The sequence below is a fragment of the Pseudopipra pipra genome, chromosome 1 (genome assembly GCF_036250125.1).
Source record: "Pseudopipra pipra isolate bDixPip1 chromosome 1, bDixPip1.hap1, whole genome shotgun sequence".
NCBI lineage: Eukaryota > Metazoa > Chordata > Aves > Passeriformes > Pipridae > Pseudopipra > Pseudopipra pipra.
The window spans coordinates 22,827,981-22,848,920 of NC_087549.1; the positions used below are offsets into that span (position 1 = coordinate 22,827,981).

The following is a 20,940-nucleotide window of genomic DNA, read 5'->3' on the forward strand; positions in this document are numbered from 1 at the left end:
ACATTTTGACAACAATAATATGCAAGTCACAAGACTAGAGAGCAAAGTGCTGTCAAGAAAATGATGAAAAGACGTAATTTACCTTGTGCAACTGATAATATTGTTTGGCACCTATTCCTCCTTGCTCTTCTCCTGTCCACAGCACCAAGCGCAGAGTCCTTTTGGGGCGAAGTCCTAAAATACAGTTTTTAATAATGTTTTTAGTACTAAATATGTATATAATTAAGCACTGTTTGCATTGGTCTCCACTCTCCAATGGATGAAAAACCTGGGTTTCCACAAACTAAACGCAAGCTATTTCAGGTGTGGGGTTTGCTATCTAGAATACTGTTTTCTTGTTTAGAGAGAAAGACTGGGGAGTGGGAGAAAGCCCACATGAGGAAGGAGTGGGCAGCTGTGGTGCTGCTACCAGTTGCAGCAGCACAAGAGAAGTATATTTTGGGGACATGCTGCAAATGTCTGAAAACCATAACATAAAGTATCTACCTTGATAGATTTCTGAAACACATGCTTTGTGGTGCTCTGCAGTAAGGAATGCACATCTGCTTTCAGCAGATCCAAATCAAATTTTCGTGAGAACTACCATTGCTTTGTCATGGTTAATTTATTACAATTAATTGAGAATGAGCTGCTAGATATTTATGGGAAATGGTCATCCATTTCAAGAACTGAGGAGTTCTGTAATATCATTTTGCATTTTATCAGAGAAATGAAAAGCAACAATCTGTATTTTGGAATCTGAAATACAGTTGGCTGCCAACTGTATGCATGACTTTCTGAAACAAGGTGAACATGAGGCCATTTTCTACTTTGCTACGGTAGCTCAGTAAAAAAGATAAGTTCTCAGATAAATTTTGAACCCATTTCTACCACGGCAGAACTGAACAGATAGAAGTTGTTGCCCTTTATTTATTTGATGGTTTCTATTCATAAATGAATACATTTGAGACATCAAACTTGAGAACATGGAAGAGCAAACAGATAAAGAAAAATGTGTTCTCTGTGCAGTGGAATGCTAATTATGTTAGAAAAAAAAAGACAAAACAGTGAGGAGATTATCACAAGTGATAAAGCATAAAGTACCACACACATCTTTGTGCCAAGGAGAAATAATATCAGTATCACCAGCAAAACTTAGTTCATTTCCTAACTGAAATGGCTGAAGATTGCCAATAGGCCTGACCTTCATTAATTTTTTTCTCTCAACACAATGGATATGATCTGAAGATTTCTTTCTCAAAACTACATGCTAGCAATCCTCATAAGTGAAGGTAGAGTATAGAAGGCATAACCCAAATCTGAAGAAAACAACTTGGATTTTCCAATATTTCATAATGAAGGAAGTGCAAACAAGTGGTTTAAAGGTGCATTTTCTAAATGTTAATCTGCTGACTGTAAACAGAAAGGTTGTCAAATCTCACTGCTTTAAAAATAACCTCCCAGTGGATTCCCTGCTCTCCTAAATCATGACAGTACAGGATTAGCCTCCTTCACTTTTCAAATCAGAAGTCCAATGAGGCAAAATTTAAATAATAAAATAGCTATTGGCTTGAAGTCAGAAAGATTTAAGCCCAAAATAACCAGAAATGTGTTAGCAGTTTAGTTAGAAGAGATGGCTGTAAAAAAGAAAAAGTGCTGGGTATAAAGCACAGAGCGGCCAGTCCTGTGGTACGGTTCCAGTGGCACTGCAGTTGAAGCGGAAAAAAGAGGTTTATTTGTCATATCACAAAATGCAAAGTGCTGAAGCCCAGTCTCAAGCTCACCACACCAAGGCTATGAGAGCAGCTTTGGTAGGAAGTGCTTGAGACAGGAGCAGCAGCTCCTGCCTCCTCCCAGGCAAAAACCAAGATGCTTTAGTCTGACACTGCTGCCCTAAGGGGAACTTGGGTCAGTGATCAGGGTCTTCATGTTTGGCTCAGATGGGCTGTAACCCCAGCTGATTTCTCCTGCTTTCCAGGAGCTTGAGATCTCAGCTCACTTGTGGAGAAGAAGTTTGAGATTCTTATGGCCCCTTCCTAGCTCGTCATTGTATCTGTCCATTGAAGCTGGGGAAATAACGAAGTCCTACTGAGCTTTTGGTCTTTCAGTCCCGGAGGCGGTGTATCAGCTCTTCCCATCTCACAGATTCCCATCAGCAAATTCATTTGTGTGCTCTACTGAAATTAAATTGGTAACTTAAAAAAAAAAAAAATATATATATGTAAGCTATGGAGGGAGTTACTTTAAATAGAAGCAAAGTGTACAGAGGAAAATTTAATTTCCTCATTATCTTAATCTGAAAGTGATAAGTATTTATCTACCTGTTATTAAAAACAGAGCTATTGTGACCAAAGAGCAGCAAACAAATCTAATATTCACAAGTAAAACTGCCAAGAATATTCTCAATGCATGTTTTTATTTAAAAACAAAACAAAACAAAGTACTGTACTAAAGTTACAATTTTTTTTTACTATTTTGGTTTGCTTCTTAAAAACTACAGCTCCCTAAGCAAGGTATCACCTCCACAAATCAGAAGTCTTGCAGATCACAGCTCAAAAATATATGGAAAAGATATGATAAAATATCAATTGGACTAGAAAACTATGTTCTATGATAGGTGTATAATGTAGAGGGGTACGCAGACAATTTTAAAATGAAGGAAAACTGTTTCACAAATAAAATAGTGCCTCTTTCTTTTTTATATGTATAAATGAATAATCATATTAAAAATAAAGAGGATATCAGAAGAAAAACCTACAGATGAATTTAAAATTCTCCAATGTTTTAGAAAAATGTATTAGTTTTTTTTTTCCCCTCTCCTCAAAACTTAACCAGGAAATACAGTCATAGTTTACTACAAAGGTACATTTTACTAATGATCCTCTACATTCTTATGGTTTATCTCAAGCATAAAAAATACTACAGAGCACTTGGGTTCCTAAGTTAAAGAATGAAATAAAAACATTGATACAGTTGATCTATGACTAAAGATACGCGTGTAGTAAGCACAGCAGGACACCTGCTCCATTACAGTCCCTCTGTGCTGGAGTGGCTGCCACCCTTTCATTCTCCTTGGGTACCACAAACACTTCAGTCATACCAAAATGCAGCTCTTATTGAGTCTATTTTCTGTTTCTTTTAAATCATCACAGATTGTTCACATTTGTAGATACCACCATAAAGACTTGAATTTTATGTCCTACATGTCTTGGTCATGCTTGATAGAATTGAGACACTCCCACACACCAAAACTGAAATGTAGTGTTTGGTACACACAGTGACAAATTATAATGACCTGTCACATGCAAAGTAAAAAAATAAACCTGCTTCACTCTCAAGGCAGCACATAAGTCAGGATGGAGAACTTGAATCGTCTTTTTTTAATCAAAATAGAGATCAGTACTGTAAACACTAGATTTCCTTCAGTAACTATTTTCCCACTTTATAAACATAAATCCTTACTAATGGAGAGGATTACAAAGATAAAGTATTTTCTAAGAAGACAATGTGTATATGACTAACAGACTTCTTCAATGTTGTTCTAAGACTGATCAGCTCACAAAAACGTAAAAAGCATTCCACCTTTGTGAAAACAGATTTTTATCCCTACAAGTCAAGGCACTGGAATCATGCACAAACAAATCAAATAGTTCAGCTTATATAAGGCATATAAGGAAACTGCAAATGGGTGTGAGTAGATTAACAGGTGTCGTGGTTTAACCCCAGCCAGCAACAAAGCACCACACAGCCCACTCCTCCACCAGTGGGATGAGGGAGAGAATCAGAAGGATAAAAGACGGAAAACTCAAGGGTTGAGATAAAGACAGTTTAATAGGGAAAGCAAAAGCTGCAGACACAAGCAAAACAAAACAAGGAATTAGTTAATTCCCAAGCCCCTGCATAAATGGTTTATCAAAGCCTTGATCTGAGCATAAAGTAGAATGTGCTACTTGAGGGAGGTGATTCTGCCCCTCTACTCTCCCCCCTGGTGAGACCCCACCCAGAGTACTGCATCCAGCTCTGGAGTCCAGAGAAGGGTCACGAATATGACCAGATGGATGGAGCTCCTCTCCTATAAAGAAAGGTTGAGAGAAGAGAAGGCTCCAGGGAGACCTTAGAGCAGCCTTCCAGTACCTGAAAGGACTCTATAAGAATAAAGATGGGGAGAGACTTTTTAGCAGAGCCTGTGGCAATAAGGACAAGGAGCAATGGTATAAAACTAAAGAAGGGTAGATTCAGATTAGATGTAAGATTTTTTTTACAATGACAATGGTGAAGCACTGGCACAAGTTGCCCAGAGAGATTGTGGATGCCCCATTCCTGGAAACATTCAAAGTCAGATTGGACGAAGCTCTGAGCAACTTGATCTAGTTGAAGCAGCTCCTCCTCATTGCATGGGAGTTGGACTAAGTGATCTTTAAAGATGCCTTCCAACCCAAACTATTCTCTGATTCTGTGTTTCCTTACTTTCTAATACTGCCTAAATCACTAATGTAATTTGCTTCAGCAGCTACTAGAGAGAGCTATATACAGATATATCATCCTCAAATCTTGTCCGCTGCTGCATTTAACATCATGAGCTACAGCTTTTTTCTGCAGTTATCCTGGGGCCTGAAATTTCTTTAGAAGGGTATTTATACGACAGGTAGTAAGATACATGATGCTGCTGCTGACAATCTTTAAATTCCTATTGCACTCCCTACCTTTTACAGGTTTGCAGCTGATTAGACATAGGGGATTTACTGTGTGACATTAGTTGGGATATTTCTATCATGCATACACTTCTCATAGAATGCCCGGAATTTCCAAAACCTCTGCCACAGTGTAAGATAAAAATAAAACCAGTACCGCACGTTTTGCTAAAGAAGATAAGAACACATCATCAAAAACAGTGGTACAATCTGCTTCCATTTTAAAAGACTACTACTTGATTCATGTATTCTGTGGTGTAAGCAAGTACCGTGTTAGAGAAAAGGCTCTTACCCCTAGTAACTTGTTTCCTGGCTAATCTCAAAGAAGATACATATAGAAATAACAGCAATTAATAGGATGAAAGTAATAACACAGTTAATTGAACATGTCCAGACTTTTTCCTCTGAAGACCAAGAAGAAGTCTCTATTCTAAACCAGCAGGTCTTTGGCTTTCATTCTGCTATTAGAAATACCACCCTCTATGGTTCAGACAACTGATCTCACAAAAGTGTCTGTCTAGTTAGACTTTTATTTAAGAAGAAATATTTTTAATTGAATGACAATTAATGATTTAACAGAAAGTAATCTTAGAATCGTAGAATGGTTTGGGTTGGAAGGGACCTTAAAGACATCTAGTTCCAACCCCTCTGCCATGGGCAGGGACACTTTTCAGTAGACCAGGTTTCATCCACAACGTACCTGGGCAACCAGTTCCAGTGCCTCACCACCATCACAGCAAAGAATTTCATTTTGAAGCCATTGCTCCTTGTCCTGTCACTACATGCTCTTGTAAATGGACCCTCTTCATCTTTCTTCTAGGCCCCCTTCAGGTACTGGAAGGCCGCAACTAGGTCACCCCTAAACCATCTCTTTTCCAGGGTGAACGATCCCAATTCTCTTAGCCTTTCCTTGTATGAGAAATGCTTCATCTCTCTAATCATCTTCGTGGCCCTCCTCTGGACATGTTCTAGCAGGTCCACATCCTTCTTATGTTGCAGTCCTCAGAGCTGGATGCAGCTACTTCAGGTGGGGTCTCATGAGGGCAGAGCAGAGGGGTAGAGTCACCTCTCTCGCCCTGCTGGTCACATTTCTTTCAATGCAGCCCAGGACATGTTTGGCTTTCTGGGCTACAAGTACACACTGCCAGCTCATGTCCAGCTTCTCAGCTGGACATTCATCAACACCCCCAAGTTCTTCTTGGCAGGGCTGCAAAGTTAAAAGCAAAGCACACCTCAAAAAAACCTTTTACACCTACTTAAACCTTGACTATGACTTATTTCTAATTCTCTAGTGAAGCTCAAATTAGACATGGGAAACAGCTTTTTGCTTGGGAAACTGCCTTTGTTTTCTTCTTACATCAGTTTAAAGCAGTGCAATCTCCTTGATTTTTGTCTGTTGCAGCACTGAGGACAAAGTACTGCACAAAATAGCATTGGAAAGTGAGTAAACCTCTGAGTCTTGAAGGTCAGGAGTAAAGAGAGAGGAGGTTTGGAGGAGAAGAGACATGGGATCACAGGAAGACAGAAAATGGGCAGATATGGGGCTAGGGAAGAGGAAATGAAAGTGGAGAGAAGAGCCAAGCTTGATACTGCAGCTCAGTCTTGCCTGGGGCTGACAGCTTGCTCAGAAACATGTTTCGGGGTCTAAGAGGACACAACTCTGCCACTGGCATAGACTGTGAGCAGCTGTCTGGACAGGCCCCTGCAAAGAGGGCACAGGGGGACAGCAATGCCCAAGGTGAGCCAGGCTAGGGAAGGACTGGGCTTGCAAAGCATCAGCAGCCTTGACTGCAGTGCACCAAGACACTGAGATTACCCAAGCAATTTTCTTTTCCTGTTTTTAGGGAGGCTGATGAGCTAACGGCAGAAGGGCAGATTTGCAGATGAGTGGAGGTGGGAAATGTGAGAGGTTTTAGATAGCTTTATTTTTAAAAAGCAATGCGATACCCAAGAGGAAATGTGAAGGAAGGAGCTGGGTATAAAAGACTGGAGGGGAAAGCTGTGAATGATTTGCAAGTCTAGCAACTAAAAATAACATGGATTAAGCCTTTTGACTGGGGAGATGAGGGGGAGAAGAAGGAAACCAAGCCCAAAGTCCATTGCAATGGGCTGCAAGACAGGCAGCAGTACTGCCAGAGGGAGGGTTTCTCTGTGGACACCTTCCTGCCACCCAGCAGCACAGCTCAGGGGCAGTTCAGATGAAAAGTGCTGTGAAATGTGCTCTTCTGCTTATGGGGTTTTTAAAAAAGAACTGGTTAGTGTAGTGTCATGAAGCCAACACAAGTCATGTCTACAAAAAAAAAAAAAAAAAAGGAGAAGAAGAAAAGGAAACACATTACTTGCCTGTGTAAAACAGCAAAGTCCAGAGTCACCAGAGGACTCCTCCACTCTGTGCCCTGCTCTGGTCCTGTCAACAGGTTCTCCAAGTCCCGCAAAAGGAAGAAGACACTGTCCACCTTTAAAACACACTTTATTCCTCTTTAGGAACACAAGCTTCCTTAGAAGTTTTTGGAGATCTCATCAAACTGTGGAGCAGAAAAGGCAATGCAGGGCCCCACTCCCGCACTCTCTAGGATTACAAATAGCTGTGGTTTGCTCTTACCGAGTGGTGGCTCTGCATTCTGCCTCTGCTGCCCCTCTCTTTGGATCAGAAAAAACCCAAATCCGTTAAACTATTCCAAGAACCTATGAGTCAGAAAATGCATCAGCCACACTTGTGTCTCCATATTGAAAATTTATACCTCAAAAAAAAGGACAGTAAGGATGAGATTCCCCTGACTTCATTCGTAAAGGATTTCAGCATTTCACCATGTCAGTCATGTTACATATTTGAAAGAACCCAACAACCCACAACAGCCTCTACTGCCAGACTTTTAGGATTTTTATAGATAAACAAAGCTCAGATTTTATCTTGAATTTCTCGGGTAAATTAAAGCTTGCAAAGAAGCAACAGTCCAAAAGACATAGGGTAAAATTGCTATGTCTAAATTTACCACCAGATTAACAAATTTTTGTTTGCAGTCACCTCTCTGCTATGTCAACAAAGTATGAAAATTGAAGATTTAAGTACTTGCCAAATATGCATTCAAGCAAATGTTAAAATGAAGGAATATATGCATTTGTAGTGTAAGAGCATATGCAGATATTTCGTACCAAGTAGATTTACTAGATTTGAAAAGGTGGTCAGAATAAAATATGCAACTTTGGGAAAGTGGAAAGAAAGTAAGAACAAGGAATTAATATCAGGCATATTTGATTAAAGAAAAAAACCCCACTGACAGTAAAAGCAGTCAATTACGTTTCACAACATATCTCCTAGACAGTAAGCAAATACACCACCACAATTACAGGAAATTGGGAAAAATGTTTAACAAAATTTTTGGCAAGTACATTAAAATTGCAGTTATATGACTTCAATTAAACTAGCAGAAAAGGAAATACTCCAGTGACCATATTTTTAATAAAACATATCTTTAGTCCTCATATATTAGCCAGTGAATTTGGGCTGGAGAAATGTAACTTCATACAAAGACTACAGTGAACTGCATAAAAATCTGTCTAATAGTTTTCCAGTTGCATTAGTCATGGGTATAATTCAGATGAGAGTTACAATTTCAATTTTAAATAAGTTTTAAGGGGGAAAAACTGTCTAATCAACTTCCCATAAGTTACATAAAAGTAATTCAGGTAGTATATTAAAATTCTTACATGTATTGTTTTAAAAACGTTTCTGTAGTTTTCGGTACCTTTCTCCCATGAAACAGAAATTTGGTTGTGTCAGATCCATGCCTACATCTATAGGAACTGCATTTCCCCATAATGCTGGTAAACAGATGAAGAGAGGGAACTACACACAGCACCTATCACCATACATTTCTCCCATACATCATCGTCTAGGAATGCAGGAAAGCTGTGTAAAAGGTGTGATGACTGGGATTAGCTTTTGTCAACAATCATCCTTCCTTCATCAGGTTACTCCAGCAGAAATGGCATCAGGCATCGTGCCCTGGGTGTGGAAGAGGAAAATGTCCCCTGTTCATCTACTTGACTCCTGGTATTCACTGGCTCTGGCAGCTCCCCATAGCAAATATTTTCTTACTTGGAAGAACAGGACTCTCAGGAGCACTTTGAGGCACAGTCCAAGCAGGAGACTTCCTGGTCTAACAGGGCATGCAGACATGACCAAACATGAGCTCAGTGCACAAGACAATAGCAAAAGCAGGGACTGCTTTACTTACTCTGTACCATAACCTATCTCTATAATGGTCATTGGAGCACAGCCTTTCCTGAAGTCTATACCAACTACTTCAATAGAAGGAGTTCAATTAACAATAACTGGCAACATCTTATACTGGTTGCAGTGGAAGCAACTGAAATGGAAGAGGACGAGTTTGTCATTTGGCAAATTCACAGCACAGCCATTGCCTTCTGAAGATACCCCCCATAAACACATAGATTGGGCAGCAGCTGATGTACAGATGTGCACCTCTGTGCTTGGCAGGGCATGAAGAGCTGACTAGTGATCATAGAATCATAGTATCATAGAATCAGCTGAGCTGGAAGGGACCTCTGAGATCATCAAGTCCAACCCTTGATCCAACACCGCTGCGGTTGCTAGACCGTGGCACTGAGTGCCACATCCAGTCTCATCTTAAAAACCTCCAGGGATGGAGAATCCATCACTTCCCTTTCCAATGCCTGATCACCCTCCCTATAAAGAATTTCTTCCTAATATCTAACCTAAACCTCTCCTGACAGAGCTTAAGACCATGCCCTCTTGTCTTGCTGATAGTTGCCTGGGAAAAGAGACCAACCCCCACCTGGCTACAACCTCCTTTCAGGTAGTTGTAGAGAGTGATGAGGTCTCCCCTGAGCCTCCTCTTCTCCAAGCTGAACAACCCCAGCTCCCTCAGCCTCTCCTCATAGGACTTGTGCTCGAGTCCCTTCACCAGCCTTATTGCTCTTCTCTGGACCTGCTCCAGCACCTCAATATCCTTCCTGAACTGAGGGGCCCAGAACTGGACACAGTACTCCAGGTGTGGCCTCACCAGCACTGAGTACAGCGGAAGAATCACTTCCCTGGACCTGTTGGCCACACTGTTCCTGATCCAGGCCAGGATGCCATTGGCCTTCTTGGCCACCTGGGCACACTGCTGGCTCATGTTCAGCTTCTTGTCAATCCAAACTCCCAGGTCCCTCTCTGCCTGGCTGCTCTCCAGCCACTCTGTGCCCAGTCTGTAGCGCTGCGTGGGGCTGTTGTGGCCAAAGTGTAGGACCCGGCACTTGGCCTTGTTGCACTTCATCCCGTTGGAATCAGCCCAACTCCCCAGCCTGTCCAAGTCTCTCTGCAGAGCCCTCCTGCCTTCCAGCTGATCAAGACTCCCCGCCAGCTTAGTGTCATCTGCAAATTTACTGATGGTGGACTCAATCCCCTCATCTAAATCATCGATAAAGATATTAAACAGAACTGGGCCCAACACTGATCCCTGGGGGACACCACCAGTGACTGGCCACCAATTGGATGCAGCACCATTCACCACCACCCTCTGAGCCTGGCCCTCGAGCCAGTTCCTAACCCATGATGAAGCAGGCGAGACCCAAACACAGCCAGGGAAAGGTAAAAAACACATTTCTGAACAAGGAGAGAGAGCTTGTGGGTAAATGCTGAAAGAAACCCGGGATGTGAACAAAGAACCTGTTGACTATTTAATTCCTCCTGTGCCAGCAGAGATGAGACTTTAAAAATAAACTAGACTGTAGTGTCAAGTAGAAGACCCCATCAGGCTTCTCTTCGAAACAGGGAAAAAAGATTGACTCCAGCTGTTTTAATTAAAAAGAGACACAACAGTTACCATTTCTGAAGTTTTTCAGAAGGAAGCAGTGAAATTCATTCATCAAAATCAACTGCATCTCTAACTCCAGTGGGATCTCTGCTGCTGTCAGGAGACTCAAAATACTATGTTTGAAAAGCTAACACTGCCGTATGACCACCTTCTAAAGACCTTTCTCTATCACTGTCGTTATTCAGTTCCCTCAATCTCCCTTTAGGGATGGAAGTCTCACATTCCCAGCACTGGAGTGTGAGGTGACTTTGGCACAGTGCTCCCCAGGGCTGAAGGAAGTCAGAACACCTGTGGCCTCAGCTGGGAAATGTCCCTCAGCCAAGCAACGCAGGAACTCATCTGGATTAGGAGCAAAGAGGCAGCACTGGCTAAGGCTCTGAAACTACTAAATATATACTAGCTGCTTCTTGCTCAAATTCAATGTACACAAGTATTAGTCCCGAGCAAGACAAGAACTTGCCACAGGCTTGAACTGTTGAGAGAGGAGCACTGAGAAATAAAAGCAAAAACTATTAAAAAATTTACTTGAGGCAAGAAAACAAACTGTACTGCTTAAAATAAAATCTGACCATCTTAAATGATAATTTTAATAATTTTTTAATAATTTCATTTATTTGGTCCTAAGCCAATAGCTACTAAGTAGTTTTGGGAGAAGGTTATGTTGAAAGTATGAATTGAATTTAAACTATAATCATTCTTCAAATATTACGCAGAATTATCAAAATCCCAATTAACAGGCATAATTTGGGTCTACCAGCCATGTCCAAGGGTCACACTGATATCATGATGAAATGCTATTATATCATCACTGAAAAAAACTGCTTCAGTAGTGTACTAGTATCTTGCTTTCACTAAACCAGTGGTCCATGGCAGAAGTACTGGCAGTATTTCTACTGCACAATACAAACTTTATACTTTAGAATTCATATTTCAGAATGCTCACTTCAGCTTGAGGATCATATCACCACAGTTGTAAGATCAGTTATACTCTGGTAAATGCAGGCACAGTTTTTATGGCTACACAATGCACCATGGCTTTAAGACTCCCCATATGCAGTAAAAATTTTCTACACATGCATAGAGCCAATTGAGTTGGCTTATCCTCATTTCAAATGTATCTGGTGGACAAGTCTAAGACTAAATTTATCTGAGTTCAAAACAATGTTAAACAAAGCTTCCACAATTCAAAACACAATGCTCACTCAAAACATCATCTATGGAGTTGATTTTAAATAAAACTCGTTAATTTGCTTCTCACACAATCTGCACACCTTGTTATTTTGCTGTCCTTTTTTTGTCATATTTAATGTGCGTAGTAAGATATCTGCATTAACCAATCTGCTACGGAGGGCAGTTTACGAAAGGCCCTTTGGTCATCTACAGGTTAGATGTGACGACCCAAAAGTCCTCTCCCAGCCTTCTGTTCCTGAAGAACACAGGTACAAGAAGAGCTGGACACAACAGCTGCCCACAACAGACGGCATCAGCAAAGGCTCTGGCATTTCCCAGCTGAGAGAATGGCATTTCACCACAGGACACACAGCAAACACACAGGCTACTACCAGAGGAAATCAAATATTTGCACAAGAAGAAAGTGATGAATTTCAGTCATGCATGAAGGGAAACCCAGTGAATAAGAATTACACAATGCCACCATGAACTTGCCCTTAAGAGACACAGAACAGTTTATTCTGAATGGAATATTCTGAGTGGCAAACACAGTAGTGTAAGTTCTTTTTCTTGAAGGTGGAGGAAACAGACAATTTTCCAAGCATCATAAAAAAAGGATTAAAAAACACTAAAAGAAGGCATAGACCTGGATTCTTCTGTTGAAGAATCCTATTTAGTTTACTTTTAAAAGAATAAAAATTTAAATGCACTTTGTTTTGAATTACAGACTGATATTCCAATCATTCCAAGGAAAACGAGAGATTAAAGGTTCAAACAATGCAAAATAAAGGAACTCACAGGGATGTCTGATGTTCACCATTGCAGTATGTGAGTGGCTAATCACATAACAGAGCTTCTCTACAAAGAGCTCTTCATGAAAGACTGAGACTGTTCAAGTGAAGAAATCCTTGTGTTGGGAAGTAGAGAAAGCTAGTTTATTATTTAAAGGCTGCCAGAGCTAAGAGCAGAGCAGCAGATGATTTTAGTTTCTAATGAATATGTGGTGCATTCCTCTTGACCACAGGTTACAGTTCTGGAAAAAGAGAATAAGGAGAAAAAATAGATTCCATCTGATGAAGGGGAAAAAACAACCTTGGATATCAGTTGGACAACCTAAAAAGTCTGTTTTGATCAAGTTTTGAGGGGAAGCCCATATGGAAGTAAAACCAGCAGAAAACTACGGATCAAGCAGACTGGAATTCGCAGGCTGGAGGCCGGAAATCACACTAGGTCACAGTAGACTGGGAACAGATGACAACAGACCCAACTTTGAGAATCTGGGTGTCTGAAGAACACAGGCTGTGCAATCATAGCTCCCTCTTGCACATACACTGGCCCTGTATCATCTTACTTTATGGACAATCTCTCCCACCAAACACATCCTAGGTAGGCATATATAGACCAAGTTCTTCCACAATAACACACTGTCTGCAGCCCACTTCTATCCCCAAGTCAGATGAAGCCCATGAGTAGAAAAAATTGGCCTCACACAAGGGAGGCTATGCAAACTAAGAGGAGGTAGGCTGAGCAAGTCCACACTGGTATTTTATCCATAGCATTACTGAAACAGAAATATCCAGGATACAGGCTGCCTTTTCCTCTTTCTCTCCTTATCCACATTTAGCACTGACAGAAGGAGGGTTTAGTTCCACTCCTACTTCTGCTGAGCAGAAATTCTGGAGGACCAAGACCAGCAAGCTCAGAGATGACAAACTGTTTGCTAGAATATCAGCTGCAGAAGAGTCCAGTTGATCAACAGGCCAAATTCCAGAACCCAGTCACCTTGTCTCTTGGTTAGAATGATTCAAAGAACTGATCCCTGGGAGCAGAGCATGGCTTTGCTTCCCACAAACCTATTCTTGCAGTATACTATGGTGTACAAGGCCTCAGTGTCAAATGTTGCTTGGTGAGACATATGAGCCCACAATATTTGAGAGGTCACTGTGGCTAAGCCAGACTTGACAGAAGTGTATCCTTGTAGTGATAAGACTGAAGTGTGTGCTTCCGCTGACCCGGATTATATTTGCCAAGCAAATGAGGTATCACAGTCCAAAGCAGATCCCAAGACCACAGCAACATAAAGGCAACATAATTAGGAAATCAGCCCTCCAGTGCAAAACTGGGAATGCACAAATGCATGGATGGTATGTATGTATCACTGTTTGGTGAAATAAGTTGCGCAGGATATAAATTTATTTAGGAAGAACATTCTAGGAAAAAAACAACCCCACAGAAATATATACATTGAAAATATGAAATTCTGTGAAGTTTATAATATCTTTATATGAATATCTTTATATGTAGATGAAAGGGAAAAGACTAGAGGCAGGATCATTGCCTAGATCCAGTCCTAGTTACAAGCTCTTGAGGGAGGAAATTGTCTTGAGAAGTCATCAAGGGTGAGGTAAGGGGTTGAGAAGTAGCCATTGTAAAAAGCAACATGTAGAACATTGAAAGATTTAAGAACATGTTGAATTAATAGTTTGCTTAAAGGGCAGAGAAAATACCACAAGCCTATCTGTGACTTCATAAATCTTCATCTTCATTAACAGAGTGAAACCTATTAAGACAAAATCAAAAGGAATTACTTCCTTCTAAGCTACCTAGATATGATATCTTACACTGAACTTTCATTCTATGATGATCATGAAAATGCAGGCTCAAAGCACTTTCTAGATCATTGACTGATATGTTGCTTTTGAAAGACCCCTGTGATGAAAGGAGGAATTTAGCAGAAAAACCTGAGAAGTATGAGTATTTGTGCTCAGAGAGATGGATAATACAGAAAATCCAGTTTAGACATCATACAAAACATCCTCGAAATATAATGCACTGAAAATATCTTAAAATTTAATATTTACCCAGATCCTTAATGAGTGATAATGCTTCCCATGATATAAATGCTCCACCACCGTCATCCATAGCTCCCTGCCCAACGTCCCAGCTGTCCAGATGTCCACTGACCAATACAATCTAGAAAAGGAGTTATGAGAAAACATATCTACATTAAAACACAGAATCAGAAAAGTTTGTTTAGCCTTTAAGAATTTTAATGATTTTGTCATAAAGTTGGCTTATTAGTTTAGAATGGGAGGAAAAAAAAATTTAAATAAAACTAAAATATTGTTCTCTAGTTTCTGAATATAAATCTGGGATGACCAACTGCATCCTACTGCTTCAAACCACTGCCTAATTCAAACTAGATACACTGTGAGAAATATTTAAATGAAACATCTAGGTTTGTACATTAAGAAAGTGCATACTTTCCAGAGATGCAGGATTACTACATTGCCAAATGGTGAAAATGTCTTTCATATTCCATCTGTTTAAGCCCTTAGGCATGAAGTTTGATTAACCTTATTTTTGGGTGCCTAAGGAAGAAATATGAACTTAGACTGAAGCATTCCCAGAGGTTTTTGTTTTATTATGCTGTTTTATCTATGCTGTTTGTCACAGAGGACCTCTAATTTATTACTGGATCCCCTATGTACTACAATGAGGTATTTTATAGTTCCATTAGTCACAAGGATATTTTAAATGGTTATTTAAAACATGATAGCAAGTCTAAGATGGATTTTCTGCAAAAAAGGCTAGAGTAGAGAATAGTAGTATACACATCTCCAGGAACATCCACTTTCAGATCTGAACTTTTCAAATGTTGACAAGCAGCATCACAGCAATACCAGAAGTGAGACAGTTCCCTGCCTGGACCTTAAGCTGAAGGGCCAATGGATCTATGATTGCAGTGGAGAGGTCAAGGAGAGACAAAAACTGAGCTGAGCAGGCGGTGTGGTAAAATGATGCAATAGCACAAAAACAAGAGCAGGAGCCACTGTAAAGCCCCAATAGTCTTTGAAGAACTGATACCAGTAAAAACTACCCTTGGGATAGGGTGGAAGTGCTCAACCTATGACAGCTCAGCACTAAGGAAAAACTGAAGGAGACCCTGGAGCATCCACCTGTGTCCTGCCCAGAACTAGCCATACATGAAGGGATGCTTCCTACTCTTTGATTGGCTGATGTCAAACAAGAACTAACTTGCGGTCCAAACGTTAAGATCTCTATTTTCCTCTTCACAAGAGAGAAATCTTAGTGTGTTTTCACTCGCTATGAAAAATAATGGACTAACAGATCATGGCAAGACAAAAAGTATCAAGTGCCCATCAAACAACAGTGGTTTTTCATCTAAGTACAAAATGACCCTGAGATTAGCTCAGTTGGTTAGAGCCTGGTACTAATAATACCAACAGGCACTAATGCAAACAGAGTTTGATCCGTTTATGGGCTATTCAGTTAAGAGTTGGACTCAATGATACTTGTGGGTCACTTCCAACTCAGAACAGCCTGTGAAATCAGGTAACATAACTAAAATACCCTTAGTATTAAACAAGGGCCATGAGAAAGTACTAGTCATATCTACTGTACTGCCATGAATCCAATCAGAATGCACCAAACCCCTTTAGATTTAGAAGATACACTGTGAGATGCTTATAAATGTGTGTGTTATAAAAAACCAGAAAGAGTAATGCCTTAGAAGCACGAAAAGCTTGTCATCAAAATCTGAAGAGCAGCTTACTCTTTTCTTCACAGATGTCTCAACTTTCTTTTCTGCTTATCCAGCCTTAACTCAACATTTTTTTCCAGCACAGACTGATTTTCTTGGTAGTAGATAGACATGTTGCAACCTTTATTCCAAAACCTCCCCTCCTTCAAAAGTGCTTAAATTTGGATGACAAGTCCCTCTGCAAAAGCCTCAGAATTACACAGCAATATTCCTGCGATTTAATGTCATGATCCTCTCAGGCCCAGCATGAAAGATTGCAAACAGCATGTTTTCTAGGGACATTGCCCTGCAGTAGACGTACTTAATCTGCAGCAGCCCTCTACTACAATAGCGACATAACTTGAAACCAGATCATCTGAGAAAAGCCATGCCAGCTTTGGAGGTACAAACCTTTCTGTAATGAGAGCAGAGAAGTGCTCACTGTGGTACTCCTTGCTCTTTTGTTTTCTTATAAGGGACAAGTAAGCGCGCACACACACACGTGCACTTGCAGGTGGTGAAGGCAACACGTGAATGAACTCTGTTTTGTGTTCATTCATGGACGTGCAGCCCCACTGCAACCAGCCTATGGAGGAGAGAGCTCAAACACCACCATTGATGCAGACTCAATACAGTCCACTCAATAAGGAATTTGCAAATAATAATAATTTTTTAAAAAGAGCAGAAAAGGCTCTGAGTGAAAGCCCAATTGTCTGTGGTATAAAGGACGTCTATTTCGCAACTTCAAAATCAACATGTGGTTTGTTTGTTCTTAAAGCAAAAACTGGTTTTAAGAAGATAACTATTCTGTCTCCTGGGAAACAGAGTTTCAAGATGAAGTGAATTATTTAGAATGAGTTTGTAAACTCATTGAGAGAGAACCAAGTTTACAACAGAAGTGACGCCTTATCTTTAGCAGTGAAAGAACACCTCAGTAACACTGTTCCCTGGCAGCAGTCTCAACATCAGTGTCTGAGAGGGGATTACTCCTCGTTTCTGTGGAACAACACATATTGCAACAGCAAGAAATTCTGAATCAGAAGAAGGTGGTGTAATCTCATTTGGTGTTACAAACTCCAGTCGTAAAGCATCTTTACCAACTCCAGAACATTACACCAAAACAGATCAAGGTTCAAGTGGATTGAGAAAGTCAGATAATTTATGGATGAACTTTGACTTAAATTTACTGAATCTGTTGCCAAGCTCAATTACATAAATACAACCATTGTACTTCTATGTGAAACTTTTTTGAGAACTTTTTTTTTAAACTATCATATTTTTGTAGCAGCTGCAAAAATGAAAGTTTCACTGATAACGCTGATAGTCATAGACATTGTTAAAAAAAAGTCTATCCTGACCATTTCCCAAATCTTTGGTTTGGGTTACAAATAGAAAGATCTGTGTGTTTCTGCACCTGCCTTTAAGAAAACATTAACTGCCCCCAGTTAAACTGCAATTGGATTAAATCATGCCCTAAATGTAAATCAGGAACATGACCACATTCAGTGGATTTTATTTTGTATATATAAAGATATTTCTTCAAATTAGTTTCTAGCTTTGGTGTCCAAATAATATGACTTCACTGGACTGCTCCTTTTATTAGATTTTACACACATTAGGAATGGTTCTTAAATAATCAGTCTAGCTGTCTCAACTAATTTACAGCCCTAAAGATATAGTGAAGTTCAGAAAGAAAAAAATGATTAGAACAACAACTGTCTTTTCTACTTAATATGCAGTGTAGTAAGTCTTAACTTCCAGGCTTCTGATTAAATGATAGATCTGCACATGAAACAGAAGTGACTCACTTAGTCGCACAAGAATCCAACCCTATTATTGCTAAAAAACTGATTAACCTTCAAAGAACCCCTGTGTCACAATATACAGTAAACTCTTTAAAGCCGAATCTCTACTTAGTAGAAGCGATTGAAAGTAAAGTGTTCTTGGAAAGTACTGCAATCAAACCTCCCTGTCTGAAGTGAATTTCAAAACTGCTGAGTAGTTAAATAGCATGGGCTGATATAATTTACAGCATATAAGACAGTGAAGGAGAAAATTAGTCTGAAAATAAATTATTACTGATAAAGGAATCGTAGTAAAGGTAACGAGACACAGAAACTATATAAGCATTCAAAAGATAACCAAATATTGAAATTACTACCATTTTCATATTAAATGTTGGACTTTAAGACTTAGCATTTCCATATTAAAGTCCTCCAGAATCTTTTATTTCCTGTTTCCTGAGCTGTAACATCTCAGAAATAATACCACTCTTCATAATACTCTATTTTGAATAAAGGATTTTACTTTATATATTTCAACTCCCTTCTAGAGGTTTTAAGAGGAAAAATCATAACAGTAACTACCTCTAAACAAAACCAGGCATAACTGAAATTAGCACCCTTGCATAAAGATGATGTTGTAGCTGCTTTTTTTCTAGTTCAAAGATTAGCAAAGAGTCTCTGCAATAGCCCTGTATGAAAGCTGAAATGGCACCTGAGCTGACGTGCAGAGAGAAACACTCCTTTTTCCACACTTAGCAAAGGAAGACTTCCCTTACACATGTAGTAGATAATTTTATAATCTAGAATATTTGTATTTATATATATTTCACTTTAGGGATATATAGGATTTCACATTTTTACAAATCTATCAATATCCCCAAATGTTTTATTGTTGAAATTCCTTTCCTCAGTAAGAAAATTAATCTCAGTAACAGAATTAATCTCAGCTAAAATAAACACTAGTGTCCAATGCTACTTCTTTCACTGAGGCATTTACAAGAACTGTCCTACTTGTACACTGTGATACTATGCATTACCCTTTCCAAAACTGTAAAAATAGTAGATTTTTCTAAAAAAAAATTACATCTATTGTTGCCTCTCAAGAACACTAGAGGATCCCTTACTAAGTCAGAACCATGCCTCACTAGCACTGCCTTGGAGCATTCTGATGACCTAAAATGACCTGAAAGACACTCTGAGTAGCCGCCTCTCAACTGTCCTCAAGAAAATAGACTTGATTTTAAAAATTCTCCAAGAAGAGTGCTGATGGAAGCAAGCCAAAACAACCCTTAGACAGCTGTAATAACAGCAGAGAACTACAACACAGGAGGCTTCAAAACCTAACACTTATGTCCCTGTGCCAGACACCAAGCATTAGGGAACACTTGAAGTTGGAAGGGACCTCTGACTGTACATTGACTTCCATGTTCTGCTCACAGCAGAGTCAACTTGTATCTGATCAGCCAGAGTTTTGTCCAGTCAAGTTCTGAAAATTTCCTATGATGGAGATGCCACAACCTCTCTGGACAAACTGCTTCAATGTTTACTCTTAGGAAAATATTTTTTCGAATACCTACTATAACACAAGCTTTTGTAAAATGTGACCTACTGGGCCCTCACTGCAGCATTCAAAAGTCAAACTGGATTTTGAATGCTGTCAGCTCACAAACCTGCCTCATGAACTACACGTTCAGATGCTTTTATTATTCATCATCACCAGTTGAACACGATGGAAATGAAATTTTTGCCTCTTACCACACCATTGTCCCTCACCACTATGCATACTAAAAGGAGTGCTGATCATATAATCAGTTCTCCCAAAACTGTCTCATCATCCCACTTCTACAGACACAATGATCTATCAGATCAACTATCAGGCAACTAGTGATGCCTCTTGTCCTTGCTACTCTACAGTGGGAGGTGGCTCCATGCCTTTCTGCTGAGATGGCAAAAACTTCCTCCTCTCACAGTCAGAGACTCACAGGCCCATGTTCACAGCTGCAACTCCAGCCCATGACAAAGGCTCTTCTGATGCCACCCTTTTATTCCACAAATCTACACATAGGCCAGGTTCTTGCCATTTCTGCTGCCTAAAGGATTTGTCTAGTATGCTAAAACACTCAATTAATCTTTCATTTGATTACTGTAATCCTTTTTTATTTCTATGGCTTATCCTGCACTCTTGGCACCTGCACAAGTTTTCTCAGAATTTTGCTAAGATTATCCTTTTGTTTGTCACAGGGCTTTGTTAAGATTCTTATTTGTTACTAATTTTTTGAATGTGTACATAATATTTTTATTCCTCTTTCCTGTACATGTTGCTCCCCTCTTAAGCTGCACAATAAACTTCTCAATGCAGCACTACCTTCAGGCATTCCCAGAAGTGCAGGAACCCACCGTGGATGTAGGAATTTACGACAAAGTGATGGCTGAAGCACTAGAACATAAATTATGGGGAATTGCAGGACGGTGAGAGGTGCTGCTGTCTCCTTGGGTTTCAAGAGATGTGGTGGGTGGCTCGCGTGGCCAGGCGCCTGCAAATGATGGCTGCAGGATGGAAGGGTGATGAGGGGACGCTGCCCTTTGCGTGACAGCAGTGAGATCTCCTGGAGCTCTGTCTGGGGACTGGTTGATGAGCCAGCTAGCAGGTTCTGGGTCAGGATTAGGAGGCAGACCAATGTGGGTGGCACTGCAGTGTGTCTGCTACAGATAGCCTGAAGAGGAGGAAGTAAGTGAGGCTTTCTGCAGACAAACGCAAAGAAGTCCCATATTTTCAGGCCCTGATCCTCATGGGGCACTTTAACCACACAGATATCTGCAGGGCAGAAGCACACAGCAGGGTACGAGCGATCCAGGAGGTCTCTGGAATACACTGATGACAACTTCCTCACAGAGGTGATCGAGCAATCCCTGAGGGAGATGCTCTGTTA

At 40.2% G+C, this 20,940-nt stretch overlaps 1 protein-coding gene across 3 annotated transcripts in view; it reads right to left on the minus strand.

Annotated features, from left to right (window-relative positions):
• Positions 1–20,940, minus strand: part of CPQ (carboxypeptidase Q) — a 147,659-nt gene that overhangs the window by 39,205 nt on the left and 87,514 nt on the right. For 2 of the 3 annotated variants that reach the window (XM_064648144.1, XM_064648153.1), the window contains exons 5-6: positions 14,545–14,656; positions 83–174 (exon numbers count right to left, since the gene is read on the minus strand). The exons of the other annotated variant lie outside the window; for it this stretch is intronic. In XM_064648144.1, coding sequence (XP_064504214.1) covers positions 83–174; positions 14,545–14,656 — 204 coding nt within the window. The remainder of the gene's footprint in view (positions 1–82; positions 175–14,544; positions 14,657–20,940) is intronic. 3 annotated transcript variants of the gene reach the window in all.